This window comes from Plectropomus leopardus, chromosome 12, assembly GCF_008729295.1.
Source record: "Plectropomus leopardus isolate mb chromosome 12, YSFRI_Pleo_2.0, whole genome shotgun sequence".
NCBI lineage: Eukaryota > Metazoa > Chordata > Actinopteri > Perciformes > Serranidae > Plectropomus > Plectropomus leopardus.
Window position 1 is genome coordinate 20,530,420 of NC_056474.1, and position 18,013 is coordinate 20,548,432.

The 18,013-nt window shown below is 37.5% G+C and overlaps 1 protein-coding gene, 1 long non-coding RNA gene and 1 pseudogene across 3 annotated transcripts; 1 reads left to right on the top strand and 2 right to left on the bottom strand.

The window, feature by feature from the left end:
* The first annotated feature begins 292 nt into the window (after positions 1 to 292).
* LOC121951368 lies at positions 293 to 7,370 on the top strand (annotated as a pseudogene).
* Positions 7,371 to 7,458: 88 nt separating this feature from the next.
* Positions 7,459 to 15,986, bottom strand: LOC121951370. 2 transcript variants are annotated; one of them, XM_042497663.1, is made up of 6 exons: positions 15,956 to 15,986; positions 11,857 to 12,021; positions 10,864 to 10,972; positions 9,526 to 9,636; positions 9,050 to 9,128; positions 7,459 to 8,415 (listed from the first exon to the last, which is right to left on the bottom strand). In XM_042497663.1, the coding sequence occupies exons 2-6, from the start codon at positions 11,952 to 11,954 to the stop codon at positions 8,324 to 8,326; spliced, it is 489 nt and encodes a 162-aa protein (XP_042353597.1). In that variant the 5' UTR covers positions 11,955 to 12,021; positions 15,956 to 15,986; the 3' UTR covers positions 7,459 to 8,323. The 2 variants fall into 2 exon arrangements, with proteins under 2 accessions (XP_042353597.1, XP_042353596.1); XM_042497662.1 differs by lacking the exon at positions 15,956 to 15,986 and having other exon boundaries at positions 11,857 to 12,238.
* A 1,182-nt stretch (positions 15,987 to 17,168) lies between these two features.
* LOC121950970 lies at positions 17,169 to 18,005 on the bottom strand. The gene is made up of 3 exons (XR_006106368.1): positions 17,554 to 18,005; positions 17,322 to 17,417; positions 17,169 to 17,245 (listed from the first exon to the last, which is right to left on the bottom strand). It is a non-coding gene; the product is annotated as an uncharacterized LOC121950970 (long non-coding RNA).
* Positions 18,006 to 18,013: the final 8 nt, after the last annotated feature.

Sequence of the window (18,013 nt, forward strand, 5' to 3'; positions counted from 1 at the left end):
GTTTGTGCCCAGAGGCCTACGTTCTCATACATGTGTGTAGAAACCTGCCTGACTGACAGAGAAGCAGTTGTTGGTTCAGTTACAACAGATATTCTTTAATGACAGTCTACGTCACAATATGTTCTGTATCATGTAATCTGCTGACTGTATCCTGACACAGAAGCAGTTTGGCTCCCCTGCCAGGGGGCAGGGACGAGGTCTGCTCATCTCTGAAAATAGCACAGGGGGCAAACACGAGAGTGCGGTTCGTCTGGCACTGGAAAAACACCCGTTGGGGTTTTGTTGGGCTGTAGGGATTGCAACATCGACCGTCCTGTTGCTGCCTCTCAGATGTGAACTCACTGATGTGTAACTGCCAGGTTCAGATGAGACGCACTGACCTAAGGGAGACTTTACATGTTCAGAGGAACAGATATAGCCAACCTGTTGATCTTCTAAAAGTAAGCAAACAGAGTAAGTTCACTTTTTACACATTTACAAGTATTTTTGCTTCCTGTCCTCTGGATGTATAAAGAGAGGACTATGAAAAAAGGAAAATTGTTGTTTGCAGGATCCTTACTGGGAGATTTTACCTTTTCTTTTATACTGGACATTGGAAGCTTCTTGGTTCTTATACTTAAGGTTTGAAATGTGTGGTTAGACAATAAAGGAATAGTATATTTTCAAAATCATGTCAGATTTACATGTTCTGACTGTTAAATTTGATTTCATCTCTGCACCAGCACTGGACTAATGGACGCTCTAAGGCAGAAGATGGGGGTCATGTCACAGACAATATGCCCGAGTTCACGGGCTCCATCTGACGAGGATTTAAAGGCCCCGAACAATGGGAAAGAAGAGAAAATGCAGATGAAGAGAGAAATCTCCCTCATTAATGGAATCTGCCTCATTGTTGGCAACATGATCGGCTCTGGGATCTTTATCTCTCCTAAGGGCGTACTCCTGTACAGTTCCTCTTATGGGTTGTCATTAGTGATTTGGGCTGTTGGAGGCATCTTTTCAGTGTTTGGGGCTTTGTGCTACGCAGAGCTCGGCACCACCATCACCAAATCTGGAGCCAGCTACGCCTACATCCTTGAGTCTTTTGGAGGCTTCCTTGCTTTCATCCGCCTGTGGACATCTATCCTGCTGATTGAACCAGCCAGCCAGGCAGTGATTTCCCTGACCTTTGCCAACTACCTGGTGGAGTCTTTCTACCCTACATGCCAACCGCCGTACGATGCTGTCCGGCTTATTGCTGCAGCCTGCCTGTGTAAGAAACACTCATATGTCTGTCTATTGTTTATCATCACCCAGAAAACCTGATTACAAGGATAAGACTTAGAAATGTACATGGTCTACTATGAAACTTGGAAGTTTGCAAGCAATTGCAGAAAAATACAGGCAGGAAAAAACTTAGATGTAGAGGTATCCAGCAGGACGGACTACAAGTTGCAACCAGCTAAAACACCCTCAAGAGCAAACTCCTGATATGAAACGTTCATCGTTCAGGTTTTTGTCAGGAGCCAAAACCATGTGTAATGATAGTTTTCTCTCTGAAACAAATGGACCACGTGACTGAAATCGGTAAAAACACTGAATAAGGTCGTTCCATATTCCACACCTCAGTGTTTCTCCAGTACCGTTTGTCTCTTTTTAACATATTTTCTTTAAAGAGAAAACAACAATAAAAAAATTATACAGAAATTCGATCTACTACAGGAAGCAGTAATGCCACCGCAGACGTCTCTTCATCTCCAAAAAAACATTTCACATTTAACGTTTCCATGTTTTAAAAAATAATCAGTTGTTTTGTTTTTCCAACAGATGTAGATATAGACAGCTCATTCTAAAGCGACAAAAAATAAAAATTCTTATTATCAGATACTTAGAAACTAAAGAAAACACACTTGTTAAAGTATCTTTACTTTCTGCTGATATATGCCCCTAAGTCCTACATACTAAACAAATAAATTACTGTTAATGTGAAGCAGTCACAGGAAACACCATGCATTTGTCAGTATAAATATTATTAAACAGGAAGAGAGGCTTTAGTTGGATCTATTAAGGATGATAAGTCTCAAAACAAGTGGTGGAGGGGTTTAGCTATCCATTCATGCCAGCACCACTCAGTAATCCTGTGTGGAACCGGCATCATCTATAGTTAGACTGCCAGATCTAAAAAAAGAAATAAAAATACCACAGTGGTTTATAGCCTGGCTTTGTGCTGTGAAGAATGTGGTTAGCAGAGGTGGTATTTAGGTGAGAGAGCAACAATGTCATGAGTCGCCCTAGTGCTTCTGTTCCCTCACCCTCATAAAGACTGTGGCCCACGTGACACGGAGGAGATGGTCAGCGATCTCAGGCATGGGGCTGAGAGATGGCAGGTCTCTACTAGCTATAAAGCTTTCAAAATTCAAATCTTACAAAACAAGTTTAACAAACTGACCAACACGGTTTAATATTGTTTCCTGAATTATTTATCTTTGCAAATGCAACCAATTAAGGAATCAGAAGTTGTAGCAAAAGCTGTGTTAGGCCTTGTTTGTTCATTCATTGTCCAATTTATCTGGTTTTTTTTTTTTTTTTTTTGCAGGTATGCTCATCTTCATTAACTGTGCCTATGTGAAGTGGGGGACTCTGGTCCAGGACATTTTCACGTACACAAAACTCATGGCGCTATGCCTCATCATCATTATAGGAATAATGAAAATAACTATTGGTAAGATTAAATCCAAGCATGCATACATCATACATACAAGATAAATATGTGCTTTAAACGTCACCTTGTGCAGGAGAAACAAAGAGCTTCGAGAGTCCATTCGAGGGCTCCTCCACAGATCCCGGATCCATTGCTTTGGCCCTTTACTCTGCTCTGTTCTCCTACTCCGGCTGGGATACGCTCAACTTTGTCACTGAGGAGATTCAGAATCCAGAGAGGTAAAACACACATTCACAAAGACACACACTCAGACTTGGAAATGTCTTACTTTTACTCCTGACTCTTACAAAGCCTTAATCTTACTCTGTAGTATCTGTGTCTCAAATTACAGAAACATTTACAAAGACATTTTTTTATGCTTTATTTAAAGCTGCTACAATCAATATCTTTACATCAAGAATGGAGTAAATGGCAAATGTGTGATTAACAGAGAAAAAACAGAGAATTACCTTGATTTTACAGTTATCCTCAGCTCTATGGAAGATTTTTAGCTCATTCCCTGCCCAAAATGTTGTTTCCAGACAAAAAGGAAGCAGTAGGGGCGCCCAGTAGCTCAGTCTGTAGAGCAGCACCCCATGTACAGAGGCTGTGTCCGCGCTGCAACGGCTGCAGGTTCAACTCCAACCTTGGCCCTTTGCTGCATATTGTCTCCTCTCTCTCTCTCTCCCTTACACAGTTACTCTGTCCTATCCATTAAAGGCCTGTAAAGCCCAAAAAATATATTTTAAAAAAAAAAAGGTAGCAGTTGGCTGTTAAACATAGTGTAACATTTAGCAGTTTAAGAGCCAGACACAGTGATGCTAAGAAAAAATAAATCATATATATATATATATATATATATATATATATATATATATATAATGAAATAAAAAGATGAATATTTTCTAATGTTATTCTATTGTATATTTGATTTTTTAAAACTATGTCAGTATGACTTTCCACCATTATATAAATACATGGAAATGTTATTAGTACTTGTAAAACTTCTAATTCCATGGTAACAAATCACTACATGTTGGTAAACTAACATATTATAAGCATTATAACAATAAATAATTTGTAATTTTGATCTTTTTTTTCTTTTTTCTTTTTTCTTTCAGTTTTACCTTCAACTGTTTGGAAGAAAACAAAATGCTTTCTTTAAATCTTCTTTATATATAGGCCTCTACCAATGCTTTTTTCTTAGTGAGGAAATTAAAGGGTTATAAAGACATAGCCTGTTTGGGTTGTGTCTTTATAACATGTTTATTTCTGTTAAAGTTGGGCATTTTTAACATGGGGTCTATGGATATGGATTTACCCAAGTGGCCATTTGAGGAACTACATTTTTCCATACCTCTGTTTTTTGTCTCTCCACCAAGCTGCAACCTCCAGGGCTGACAAATTAAGCTAATACAAACCTAAAAAAGAGTGAATACTTGACTTACATTGTCTGGAGGTCACACACACAACTACAAATCATTACTAATGTTGCTGCTGTTGTTGTTTAAATAGTAAGTAACTGATTGCTGACACACTAGTCATATAAACTTAAGAGGTGATGTCAGTTTTGTGTTTGCAGCATGTTTTTGCTGCCTCCAAGTGGCCAAATATTAGTCATTGCAGTCTTTTCAAATTTCCTTTAAGACATAGTTGTTGTTTGTTTTGTTCAGGTGAAATTTGGCAGATCCCATTATCATTTGACAACCGAGCCATCACCTGTAAAATCTTTTAACTGTACAAAGGGAAATGGGAGAGGAAATGTGGAGATTTCAGTCACAACTTTTCAGTAAAGTTTCAGTAGAATGATGTTATGATGTGACTCTGTTTACTACAGATCTTCAGTCAGTCACAAGTTACTGTATGTTGTTGTAGGAATCTGCCCCTGGCCATCGCCATTTCCATGCCCATAGTGACCATCATCTACCTGCTGACCAACGTGGCGTACTATGTGGTTCTGGACATACCGTCACTGCTGGCCAGTGACGCTGTCGCTGTGGTAAGACACCAACAGTCACCTGAGAGAGAATATTCAGTCTGCAGCAAAATGCAGTCCTGAAATGGTTGATACAAAACATTTTGCAATCTGTCTTCAGAAACTGTAATAAAGCATGTTAATCCAACCCCACAGACATTTGGAAATGCCGTCCTGGGGCCATTCAACTGGATCATCCCTATTTCAGTGGCCATGTCTTGCTATGGAGGACTCAATGCTTCTATCATCGCTGCCTCACGGTAATCAGGAAGCGCTGAACAGGCACTGACTTTGGGCTCATATTGTGACGAGGGTTTCGTCATTATCTTTCCAACTTTGTTGATCATGCAGGTTGTTTTTCGTGGGAGCCAGGGAGGGCCACCTGCCTGACAGTCTGAGTCTGATTCACCTGCAGCGCACACACCCATACCTGCACTGTTGTTCAATGTGAGGACCATTTCTTTTACTCTTAATATAACTTAATACAAATGGACGTCAGATTCCTCAGTCACAAACTGGAGCATTAACACAGTATCTTTCTTCATATTCTGAAGGGATTAATGGGTCTGATCTTCCTGTGTGTGGAGGACGTGTTCCAGCTCATCAATTATTTCAGCTTCAGTTACTGGCTGTATGTGGGTCTGTCTGTGGCCGGCCTCATCTACCTGCGTATCACACAGCCAAACAGACACAGGCCTGTGAAGGTGCTGATTATTTCATTGTTCAGATCATAGTGACTATATTTACATGCATATGGCACATAGTGCATAAGTGCATAAATGCACAATACGACAGTTCCTATGGGTAATTAAAGTATTGTTAGTAGCATTCATCTTTATAATAATGTCACTTTGAACCAGATAGATATATCAAAGAGATATGTCTACAGTGACATTTGGATTCAACAGGCAACTGTTTTATTCGTTACATGCTTGCGCAATTAAATGCAGGGTTGTGTACTCTTAAAACTTAGATTATTGCTCAACCTGGACCATATTCTCCCATAGAAAGACACAAAACATGGGAAAATAGGGCCCAGGTTGAAAATGGCAAATTTACCATGTCAGCCTTTACAGAAAGTAGAACAATATTTAAAATAAGTTTTAAACTAAGAAATATGTAAGTATGTATCTAAACATATGTACTAAAAGAACTAAGAGGTTAAAATATAGATTTTAGGCCAGTGCGTAGGTAGGCTGCATAATGTTTTAGTATATAAAATGTAAAAAATATATTAAAAATAAAATTTAAAATATTATTAAATTTATTATTATTATTATTATTATTATTATTATTATTATCATTATTATTATTATTATTTATTACTATTATTATTGTTGTTATTATTAATATTATTATTGTTATTATTTTTTATTATTGTTATTATTATTATTATTATTATTATTATTATTATTATTATTATTATTATTATTATTATTATTATTATTATTATAGAGCAGAGGACCTAACAGGGAGGAAGCTCCTCTCTGTCCTCTCAGTGACCTTTTTGTGTTGTATAAAGAAAGAGACACTAAACAGAGAAGTTAGTGGGTCTTTCTTGCCGAGCCTATTCTTATGAAGTTTTCGTATTTGTATTTGCTTGAGTCATTAGAAGATGCTCATACATGAGTTTAGAAACAAACCAGATTTCTTTCTTTTTCTCTCTACAGTTGAGCTTGTTCTTCCCCTTCGTCTACTGTCTGTGTAGCCTGTTCTTAGTCATCGTCCCTCTGTACGCAGACACCATCAACTCTCTTATAGGAATTGCCATTGCGCTGTCTGGGGTGCCGGTCTACTATGTGGCCATTTACCTGCCAGAGGAGAGGAGGCCCAAGTTTATACACAAGTTTAACGGTAAACTTTTGGCTCAAATATCCACGTGCAAAAGGTTCTGTGCAACAGGGTGGTTTTTTTAATGATTGACTTGCTTGTTGAGCCGATCATATGATGATAAGGTTACAAAAGTAAGTATTTTGAAGTATTATGTTTATCATGGGCTCTCTGATCATGTTTGCTCAATATCTGTCCCACATCATCTGCCATCACTGTCAAAATACAACATTAATCATCCTGGATTATAAGCTGTAACTGACCTCTGCATATCTTCCCTCCTCAGCGTTTGCTACCAGATACACCCAGATGCTGCTCCTCTGCTGCCTGACTGAATTTGACACTGCGCCAGAAGCACAAGCAGGCAGTAAAACGCAGTGAGCTGCAGACAATCCCTCAACTGTTAGCCACTTTCTGCCGGAGACCTCAGTCTTTTTCATGTGTTGATTGGTCCCCAAACACAGAAAAACAAGGCCTTGAATGGACAGAGCGGTGAGGCGCGGGCCCGCAACATTTGTGAGGATTATTTCAACCAGGTCAAGCTAAAAAAAGGCCTGACATCTCAAATGACTCACCCCGAAAGAGCTGGCACTTGAGAAACTGCAAACTGTTGCTTATGTGTTTTACTTTTCTACAAAGATCAAGGGATACCTTCTGTGAGGATTTGATAAAACTATCAAATAAATATGGAGCTCATTTTTAAGACTTGTGTGAAGATTGAAGTTACTTTCTGCTTTGTTTACATTGTTTTTCTTTTTTAAAAAAATATCAAGTCATGATTTTTGGGCTTGAATTTAATCGTTCAGCTGGGGTATATTTAGTTTGCTTGCATGTATATGTAAATAACTGTGCAAATGTTAAACACCATAAAATTGTCAATTTCAACCAGTTTTCTTGGATTGATTTCTTAGCAGCTTCACTATGAGGGAGTTTAAGTTACGTCTGTTGTTTAAGAGTCATTGTTCTTCACCTTAATGGTTAATTTCATTATGATGTTTCTCGGAAACAATTTCAGAATCACCCTGAGGGTATTTTTGTGTTGCTGTTTTAAGGTAAGATTTTATATGGACATTTTTAATGAGGCTTTTCACCGAACTTTATGACCCACAGACATTACATTGGATTACCTGACTGATTTTTGGTACCTGCTGCGTTTGCACCAGGTTATTGTTTCAGAGCAGGTTTTTACAAGCAAAACACTTCCTGCAACTGCAGCTCACTCACAAACTCTACCACTGCTTGGTTTGTAATAATGTTTTGGTGGGTGGAGCATGTTAGGTAGCATCCACATGAATGCCAGGACCCAAAGTTTGCCAGATGAACATTGAATTGAAACACGATGATCAATGTTTTTCTCTTCAACTGTCAGTGGTTTTAATGTTGTGACTGATCAGTGTATATGGTACCATTTATATGATGTAGCATCGACTGTGTGTTACTTTTTGCCTCATATTTATTACAAAACAGCAAGATGATATTTAAATCAAAGGTAAAACTTATTTTCATGTTCATGATTAGAAGCCACAAAAAATGCTTGTATTAAGGGTGTTATAGTTGTATTAGGCCTATTTGTTTTTCTTTGATTCTTTTCTTCGTAAAAAGACATTTATACAATGTTTAAACATCCTGCAGTTTCATATCATTGCATTCATGTAAAACTGGTGTAAAAAAAATCTGATTTTTCAAAAAAACTTTAAACTACAATTATAAATGTATATTATTGACACGATTCTCAATTATGCATAAAGAGATAAAGTAGAAAGATAAATACATTGTTAAAAACTGGTTTTCTCACAAGTCTTAAAATGATTCCCTACATGAAGATGGGGGATCTCCACCTAAGATAAGGTGCAGTTGGCAGTATCAAACCCAGGACAGATCCACTTGTTGCTGAACTGCTTGTATCCCTCAGCACTGATCAGGTCACTTCCTAAGCAGACAAGAAAGCACAAGTATAATCATTATCATAAACTACTCCCCAAAATTATACATTTTGTTTTATTTCATTTTAGTGTAAGTTTGGTGGGATCAACTCTTAAGCACTTTCAGTTCTTTTCCCACTGTATCCAAAAGTTGTTCTAAGTTCTTACCACAACAAAATAAATTTGTATAATCGTCTGCATATAATACAACGTACATAATTTATGTACAAAGTAAGCAGTGGTCCAAAAACTAAGCCCTGGGAAACCCCACAAGTAACCCTCAGTAGTTGTGATTTGAATTAGTTATTTATTTGGACATACTGGTCTCTTTTCTCTATAGCTGCTTAATGGAGGGGTTGATACCCTATTGCATTTGTTATTTCCTCCATGAATGCAAACAGGGTTGTCCTAATAGCTCGAAACTCATAATGCTTTTCACACAGTTGTGAGGAATTCATCCAATTTTTCATAGATATTTTTTTCCAGTAGATTAGAGACCTGTAGAGGTAAGGAAACTGGTCTTTAATTTTAACTTAATGGTTTCTTGTGGGTTAAAAAACTGACACAGATTGATAAATGAATACATTAAACATGAGAAGATGCAACAAAATCCACCCTTGTGGAATCAGATGAAATATTTACCGTCCATCAGGTTCTGGAGGCTGCAGAAATTTGTGCTGTTATCAGCTGGATCTTTGGAGAACTCAGACACTGCCTCTCCCTGCACATCAGAAACATCAGAGGATTTTCCATGAAGCACCAGGAGGGAGGCAACATGTCAAACATTGAAGCTGATTAACTTTTGAACTCTTTACTTTTCCTTTGAGCAGCTTTAAAGTCAGAAAAATAACATTTAACCTCACCGTGTCACATTACATACAGTACATCTTTTTGTTTCAACATTTCATCGGAGACATAAAATGCTTACACTGAGTTAAATATCCATACATTTACATTTTTATGTTTGCATCATTAATTAAAATGTAAACATTTGTGATGATAAAATCTGGTATTTCCCTTTAAATAAATGAGGTCCTGTGGTGTTGAAAAAAGTGTGTCCAGCAGAGCTGAAGAGGAATGTCAGACTGTTAAATTATTCAGAAAAGAAGCTCACTTACAGTCATTTTGCAGACAGTGGACTGCTCTAGAAGAAACTGGAGGTCGCTGGCTATCTTGGTAGTTGGAGACGTGTGAACGGCTTTGATCACGTATGGAGCTGCTGACACAAGCTGTAGAGCATTTCAAATTCAGTCAGATCAAAGGATGTTTTCTACACTGTGCATCAGGCACTGAGCCCGTTGCCCAGCATCCACTTGCCCACAGCGGGGGCAATAACAACAACAACACAAACAACAACAACAAATCAGTAGTGTTTCATAGAGATGAGCACTGCACTAATGTACATTACCTCCTTCTCATATATTTCATTGTTTAATATCTTATGAAAACTGTGTCATATGCAGACAGGCCAAATGCCTTTGGCCACATGCCTGAAATATGGTCTGCAAGATGATGTAACAACTAGTTTAATCAGATATCAAATTTATCCTAAAACTTTGTTGGGTCCCTTAATAGAAAATATTTTTTGTCAAATTTGCTAAAACTGTCACTGAACCCACAAACTAGTACATGAGACCAATGATCTGTGGAGGAAATAAATCCTGTTCCTCCTCCACCTTATAGTGCTTCTAATGGTATTTGCTAGAATTCACTACGGCTGTTGGAGAACAATCAGTCGGAGCCAACGAGTCTCTAACCCAGCTGTCAAACATGTCAGTCGCTGCTTGTAAACTTGCAGTCAATCTGTCACAACAAGACAGCGCTTATTAAATATCAGTCAAGATCCTGTTACTACATTGCCTTTTTCTTTCCTCAAATGTTTTGCTTGACTGTTTTTTTAAACACGGTGGCTGGGGCCAAAACTTTCTCATTTTACAGTTAAACAGTACACTAAAATAATATAAATATTTAAGGGGAAAAATCTGTGTAGTAACAGCATTTTCATTCATATTTGATCAGCACTGTCTAGTTAGACTCTTTGGCTCTGTTTGGTTGTTGTAGTTCATATGTGGTAAATTCTTGCAAATGTCATTAGTAGTATTTATGAGGAGAAGGAGAAACATTTTTTTCCCACATACTATCTGTCTGTATTACTCTGTGGATTTAGTGACAGTTTCAGAAAATAGATAGAAATTTCATAAAACACACCAACTACACTTGTAAGATAAATATAAATTTGATAACATTTTAGTTGTTACACCATGTTGCAGATGCTACTTCAGGCAAATGGCCAAAGGCATTATGGTCTACTGTCCATGGTTCACATTTATTGATTATAGTCCTTCTGCTGACTTCTTTCTGATTCTCTTTACAATTAATGCTGAAAATGTGGATTATTTCCAAAAAATATTTTATTGTAGTTCAACAATTCATGAGTTGACTGAGATATTTCTGACCTCGTATGAGCACCTCTCTCCTTCATATTGACAACTTTGTCCGATCTGCCACGCTTTGATCTGGTTCACCAGCTTTTCAGTGACATCTGCGCATGAGATGCCAAACAGCCTGCAGAGCAGAGTGCTGTGCGTTAGATTCAGTTAAAGGCTTGTGCAGTGTTCAAAAACACCAGAAAAATCAATAAAAGATTAACTTTAGATTCTTTTTATCATCAAAACTCTATACTTCTATGTACAAACACAACTAATGCGAGTCTTGTGATTCTTGTCTCTGCACATCCAAGATGAAATGTATGAGAAATCAGGCTGCACAGAGCTTTGAATTTATAAGTACCATGTCAAACATGCATTTGACCCTTTTACACAGTGGATTTCATACAAGCCAAACAGCATAAAGCTTGAGTCTTCAACAAGGGGTTTGCAAGCCCGGGGGGGGGGGTTCAGAGAATTTCTGTGGGGGGCCTGACAACTTATTAATTGATCAGTTAAGTTTTGTTAAGTTCTTTTTTTTTCTTTCAAGAGTGTACAGAAATACTTGTGAGTCACAATGGCTCATTTTGTGACTTTTTGAGAAAGTGCAGAGTGTGCCACAAACGCACCTAGCCATAGTACATCTGCTGCTGAGTTGACAGCTACAGGCAAGCACAAACTAGAGAAGACCTACAATATTTCGAGTTTTATCTCAAGTTCAACTCAGTTTTATACAATATATGTAGTGGGGGGTCCCTGCTCCGTCTCTCTTTGAGCTAAGGGGTCCTTGGCCTGAAAAATGTTGAGGACCCCTGTAATCAAGCATTTTCTATTTTTTAGCTGGTCACGTGATGCAGTATCTGCTCTGAACATGAACAGCTGGAGCATGGATCATTAGTAATCAAATGAAAAAAAAAAGAAAATCAGATTATTTACAAAAAGATTCACCCACAGTACACTCATACACAATTTAATTCAACACAGGTTAATCAAAACAATAACAACAATTAAAAACTACATTACCACTTGACTTTGCATTGTGAGATACGGTCTGCCAGTGAGATGGTGAGTGTGGCCCCCAGAAGGAGAGCTGACGCTACAAACAGGAATCTCAGGTCCATTCTGAAGGCAGGTAAATCAGACAGGCCTGTATCCAGAGTGTGGAGGTCTTCAGAGTGTCGCCTAGATCTGCCCACAGGGTTTAAAAGAGCAGGATACGGGTCATGTGAAAAAAACGGAAAAGAGGACAGTACAGCATTGATTAACACTGGCCAAAGCATAAAAGATAGAGAGAGAGAGAGAGAAGGAAACTAAAGACATCAGTGCAGCGGAAGAAGAAATAGGACCAAGTCATTATTATGCAAGTCACAAATAAGTCTTAAGTCTTTGCACTGAAGTCTCGAGTCAAGTCCAAAGACAAGACTGACTGACTAAAGACAAGTGCCAAGTCCAAAACGTAAAGTTTTAAGTCCTAAACAAGTCATCATGCGCTCTTCACTAAATGGCATGGCACTTTAATAATATTATAAATTTACAAAAATCATCAATGCTTTTTAAAATATGCATTTCTTTCCTTAACAAGTTTGTTAAAACAAATGCCACTAAATTTATTTTTTTAAAAGTACTGCTGACACTATCATAGCACAAAGCACTGCAACAGTGCGAAATTTGTAGGTTTCTGTCCTGTCTTGCTGTAAATTGTAAATGTAAATGTTGTAAAATACTATAATAAACTCTATATTACAGACTATATAAACAATATCGCCATCTTTATCATTACTTTTCAATCTTTGGGCTTGGCCGAAAGGTTTCATTACATTAAGTCAAAAGGCACAAGTCTGAGTGAAATCACGAGTTCAAGCGCAGCCAGGTTCTCAGGAGCTTGAATCTTAGACATGCTCCATCATTAACAAAGACATGAATGAAATGCTTTTCTTGAGAAAATATCTTTTGTGTTGTTGTTTTGATGATAGCACCTGTAATTACCAAGAATAAATGAAATACAAAATTCTATTCAAGCAATGCAACAAAAATGTTTGAATCACAGAACTGACAAATAGAACCACAGAGACAGAAGACACATCCCCTCCTTTTCCACTTAATGCTTTACGCAACACAGATATGTTCATGGGACTCAATTTCCATACTTTGCGCATGATAATGTCACAGAACTCAAATTTTCTGGAGGGGGGGAGAAAAGCTGCTGTGTTGTAAAGCCTCGGAGTCAGAATTCTGTGGCCCTGGAAGTCTGATAAGGCCAACTTTATCTCAGCTTGGAGACCACATTTAAGAGGAAAAAAACCTGTTCTACAAACTAGGAGTTTCAAACTTGGTTGGATAATGGGAAATGTAGGATCTAGTTAGTTTTGTTTTTTCCAAACGTGCCCTATAGGGACTTAAAGTCAGGATGTCTCTTAGCCGTGAACAGATTTCTTGAAAGTGTTGAGAAGTGTGTAGATCATTCTTTTTTATTCATCACGATCTTATTTGAATCTGTTTAAAGGGAAATCCACCCCAAAATCCAAAATACATATTTCCCTCTTACCTGTAGTGTTATTTATCAATCTAGACAGTTTTGGTTGTGTTGCCAAATGTTAGACATATTAGAGAGGTCTGTCTTCTGTCCTATTTAAAAGAACTAGATGGCGCTCCACACTTAATTGTAGGCTAATTGGAGGTGTAGGGTCTCATTGGTGGCAGCAGCACTGAAATTGGAGAGTACACTGATAACAGCCCATTTATGTTGCTGTTTTAATACCAACACACAGACTCAGCTCAACTCAAACAGGATTTGTCACGGAGCATGTCATGCTTCCCTGACAGAAGACATAGAAAAGATTCCTTTATGTCCTCCTGTAGTGAACATTTCTGAGAGGTGTAATGTAAAAACAGAAGAAAAAATGCAAACAGCATGCTTTGTTTTAGATATTGGGTGGTTAAAAATAGAAAAAGTAGGCTATAATGTGAGAGCATTCATGTTCAGCCTGTGTTGCTCTCTGCTGGCTTAAAGTGGAACTGCAGCAAGAACCTTTGTGCAGATGAACATTTAACATTCAGTTGAAATTCCCTCATAATCCTTTTTTAATGATTACTATGCTGATAATTATACTGACGTTTCAGTACTCAGGTACTGAGGTACTCAGTTCTGCTGCTGTCAGTGAGTCATCATGGTTGTTTTACTTGTCACTGGATCATTATCTTCCTCCCTTTGATAGCAGGCTGTTACCTGAGTGTCTGTGCAAAGACTGTGATCCTGCATTTAAATAATCAGCCATGGTGTCACTGCTGTACATTTCCTGGTGCTGAATCTAAACTATCTACCACTGAAAATGAGTACTTTGCACAATGCAGTAAAATGCGACTTTCATTTCTCTGTTGCTCACTGGGCTGGAACTAAACTGGTCATTATGTTCTGCAAATTGCTGCCACTCCTGCCATTGAAACCGGTTCTATTGTAACTAATGCCTCTAGTTTGTCAGGTCTGTCACAGACTGATTTTGCATAATGACAAAATTTATGGATCAAATAGTTCAAAACTTCAATATGGAGCCTGTCCCCCTAGAGTAAAACACACCAGTTCCTCCTGAAAAGAACATATTTGTGATGGAACATTTTTGTTTTTGTGAGATTATCCAGATTGACAGTGAATGTGAGCAGGGGTAGATCCAGAGTTTTTGCCAATCAATAAATTAAAAGAAAGACAAATAATTAACAAATAAATAAATAAAAAAACACACACACATTTTATTTAGCACTAACTAAATTATTGATGGACTGTTTGTTACATCAGGATTATTGAAACTCTCCACAGAATGACTTTAAGTGTTGTAAAAAATACTATTTCATGTTAAGAAAATGCGTTAAGAAAAATTAGACTATATGAAGCTGTCAGCTAGAATCTGTACCTGTGCTGAAGCTGACTTTTTGGTATCCTCTTGATCCTTCTATATGTATTCATTTATTTATTTTCTTTTTGAGTTTACTCTAAGTATTATTATCTAAATGACGGACAATCTGTTGAGGCTAGTGATTTATTTCTTCCATTCAGTTCTTTGAGTTTTACAGCCACTCGACTGACCATGTGTCTTTAGTGATAAGACAATCAAATCACTGGAAAAAGTGTTTGCCTTTTACGTTTCTGCAAACCATGGCTATTTTACATTTGTTATTTTGTACTGGCTATGTTGAACATTGTGGTTAATGTGGGGTTTTTTTATGTTTAGGGACAAAAAACACTTGGTTATGGTTAGGAAAAGATCATGTTTTTACCTAAAATACCCAGTTAGGAGGTTACAATCACAGCTGGAAATGCAGCAAAATCTCTGTTTAAAAAAAGAGGTATCTTTTCGTGGCACTACCCTTGCAGAAAACACAGCGGCAGATCACAAAAAAAACAGTTTTGCTGTTGGTTGGTCTCGAACAGTGGCTGGCAATTTAGCAGGCATCTCTTTAAGTTGTCATTACATCCAACATCCACTCGGCCTCCTGATGATTAAGTCAGCTCATATGTAATCAGTACTACTTCACTTAAGAAACATTGGTACAATACATAAGACACGTACAAATGCTATGTGTCCGTGGTTTGCAGAAACATACAATCCAAACTGCAAGGAAATAGATTTTGCAATTTATTTGCAAATATAAAACCAACAAACTAACAAAATAGTTAATTTACTAATAGACAAATATTACATGTAAAAGGATGCCTAACCTTCATTATAGTAATCATTATCACAAGAAATGTGTGATTATTGTTCAAACCATCCTGATTGGAGATCTAAATCTTCAAACCTGTCAACATGCATTATTATTTACATACCTCTTTTTGAGTAATTAAAGCAAATAGAGTAATTGTACCTTCATAATTTTAGACCTGATCAGGGCTCACTCTATTTCATTTTATCAATTAAAAAACAATAAGGATTCATATTTTGTCCTCAGTGAGCATGTTGCATTTTCAGGGGAATCCCCAAAAGTGAAATTAGAGACGTACATTAAAAACTACACTGAAGGTCTTCACTATCCACATAGTTATGTGAAGAATATTTTTTTTCAAGTCTAGTTAAACACAGAAAAAAAAACATTGTAAGCTTAGGTTTTAGACTCTGGTGATGTTCTTAACTGTTAGACTGAAGTCCAGATCTGGTCGTAGCTGCTGGATAATGCTGCGGAGCTGAAAGATACAAATACACTCATCACACTCAGATCTGTGTCCATCTTTAGTGCAGTCACCAGAACAACACCAAAGCAAAACAGCTGCCAAGCAGCAGACAGCTGTTCAAGACTAACAAGTTACCAAGTGCTTGAGACATTTTCAGCCATGTTTGTAACAACAAAAATCAGTATGTTTTAACAAGCATTTGAGACATTTCCAGCCAGGTGTGTGGCAAAATTGATTATTTTTAAATGAGATTTTGGGACATTTCCAGCTGTTTTACAGCGACAAAAGCACTTTTTTCTTTTACAAGCCTTTGGGACAATTCCAGCCATGTTTGTAGGGAGAGAAACATGTATTTTTTAATAAGGTTGTGATATTTCCAGCAAAGTTTACAACAGCAAAAAAAGCAAGTATTTTTAAACAAGAGTTTGGGTCACTTGCGGCTGTGTTTATAGCAACAGAAGCAGGGTTTTCTTTAAAGATTATATTACTCTGCATGTTTGTAGCAACAAAAACTGTTTTGTTTTGCTCTTAACCAAGGTCGGAACATTTCAAACAGTATTTATAACAACTAAAGTCGTAATGAGAGTTTGGGACATGTCCAACACTTGCTTTGTAAGTGACCAAAGCAGGTGTTTTTTTTTTTTTTTTTAAATGAGATATTTTTTATTGAGATATTTTGGGATATTCCAGCTGTGTCCAGCTGTGTTTATAACAGCAAAGCAGGTTTTTTTTTCCAACCAGAGTGGGACACATAACTAGCCATGTTTGTTGCAACAAAACCAGTTATTTTAACCCAAAACAAGTTTTCCCAGTCCTAAGCAAGTGGGGATTTTGTTACCTGAACATAACCACACGTTAGACACAGCATTGTGACAACATAATATTTAAAAATTGAAAACTTAAAATTTTATCGTAGCCGCTACAAATAAAACTCACAAATGTTACATCCATGGTTTGCAAAAAACGTACAATGCCAAAATTTATTCTGGTTATTCTGATTGCCACTGCACAGCCACTTACTGCAGTGTGTTATTAGACTGTGTTCTGTGCAGATGATACCAGACAACACAATCAATATTGATCTGGTTTTATAAATGTTTTATCACATAAATGAAGGAAGGAATTCAACATGAATTTAGATTTGTGAAGACAGTGAACAAGGGTGATAACTTACCTCGAGAAGGACTGGACCAACTGTTGTTTCATTTAGCTCACGGTAAGACTGAACAGCCATCAGCAGGACAGCAACAACTGTGAAATACAAAAGGACGTTCAGAATAATTAAAATCATGTTGAATTATTTTCTGCAATCTTAAAATGCTCTTACCATTGTCTGTTGTATCAGGTGTTGTCAGGACTGGTGCTGGGTGGGTTGACTGGGTAAAGGTAGTCTCCATGACAGGAGAGGAGGAAGGAAAGGATACTGGGGAAACATTCAAATAAATGACACCACATGTTAAATCCAGACAATTAAACTTTTCACTACAAACTTAACTGAAAGTATATTTGTTAAAATATCTTTTTTTACATTTTCCACTTATTTCAGCTGGTGTACTCACTTGTCTGTGCGGCACACGAGGCCAAACATCCAGCAAACAGGATCAGCAGCAGCATGCCGAAGCCTTATTCCAAAAGGAAGCGTGAGATCTGCAGTTGGAGAGTGTTCTCACAGTCCCCTCAGCACTTTCCACTGCTTTTGTTCTGTGCCCTGAAGAGGGTGTGGCAATAACAACGCTACATGTCGAAGAAGAATTATCTGGGCTGGAGCAACTCAAGTATGGAACAAAAGGTTGAAACAAAACTTGTTGTGTTTCATGAAATAAGAGACTGAGCCTTTTTTAAAGTCTTTTAAGCCAGTGTTTTCTAAGGCTGTGATTTGCTTTATCTTCGAGCATGGTGTTTTCTTTTCACTGCCTCTTCCACAAAGCAAATTAGCTTTCCACTAAATTAGCATACGTCAGAAAAGTTTAAGAGGGATTTTTTGCTATCAAATAAAGTTTAAGACAGTTTGAAACAGCC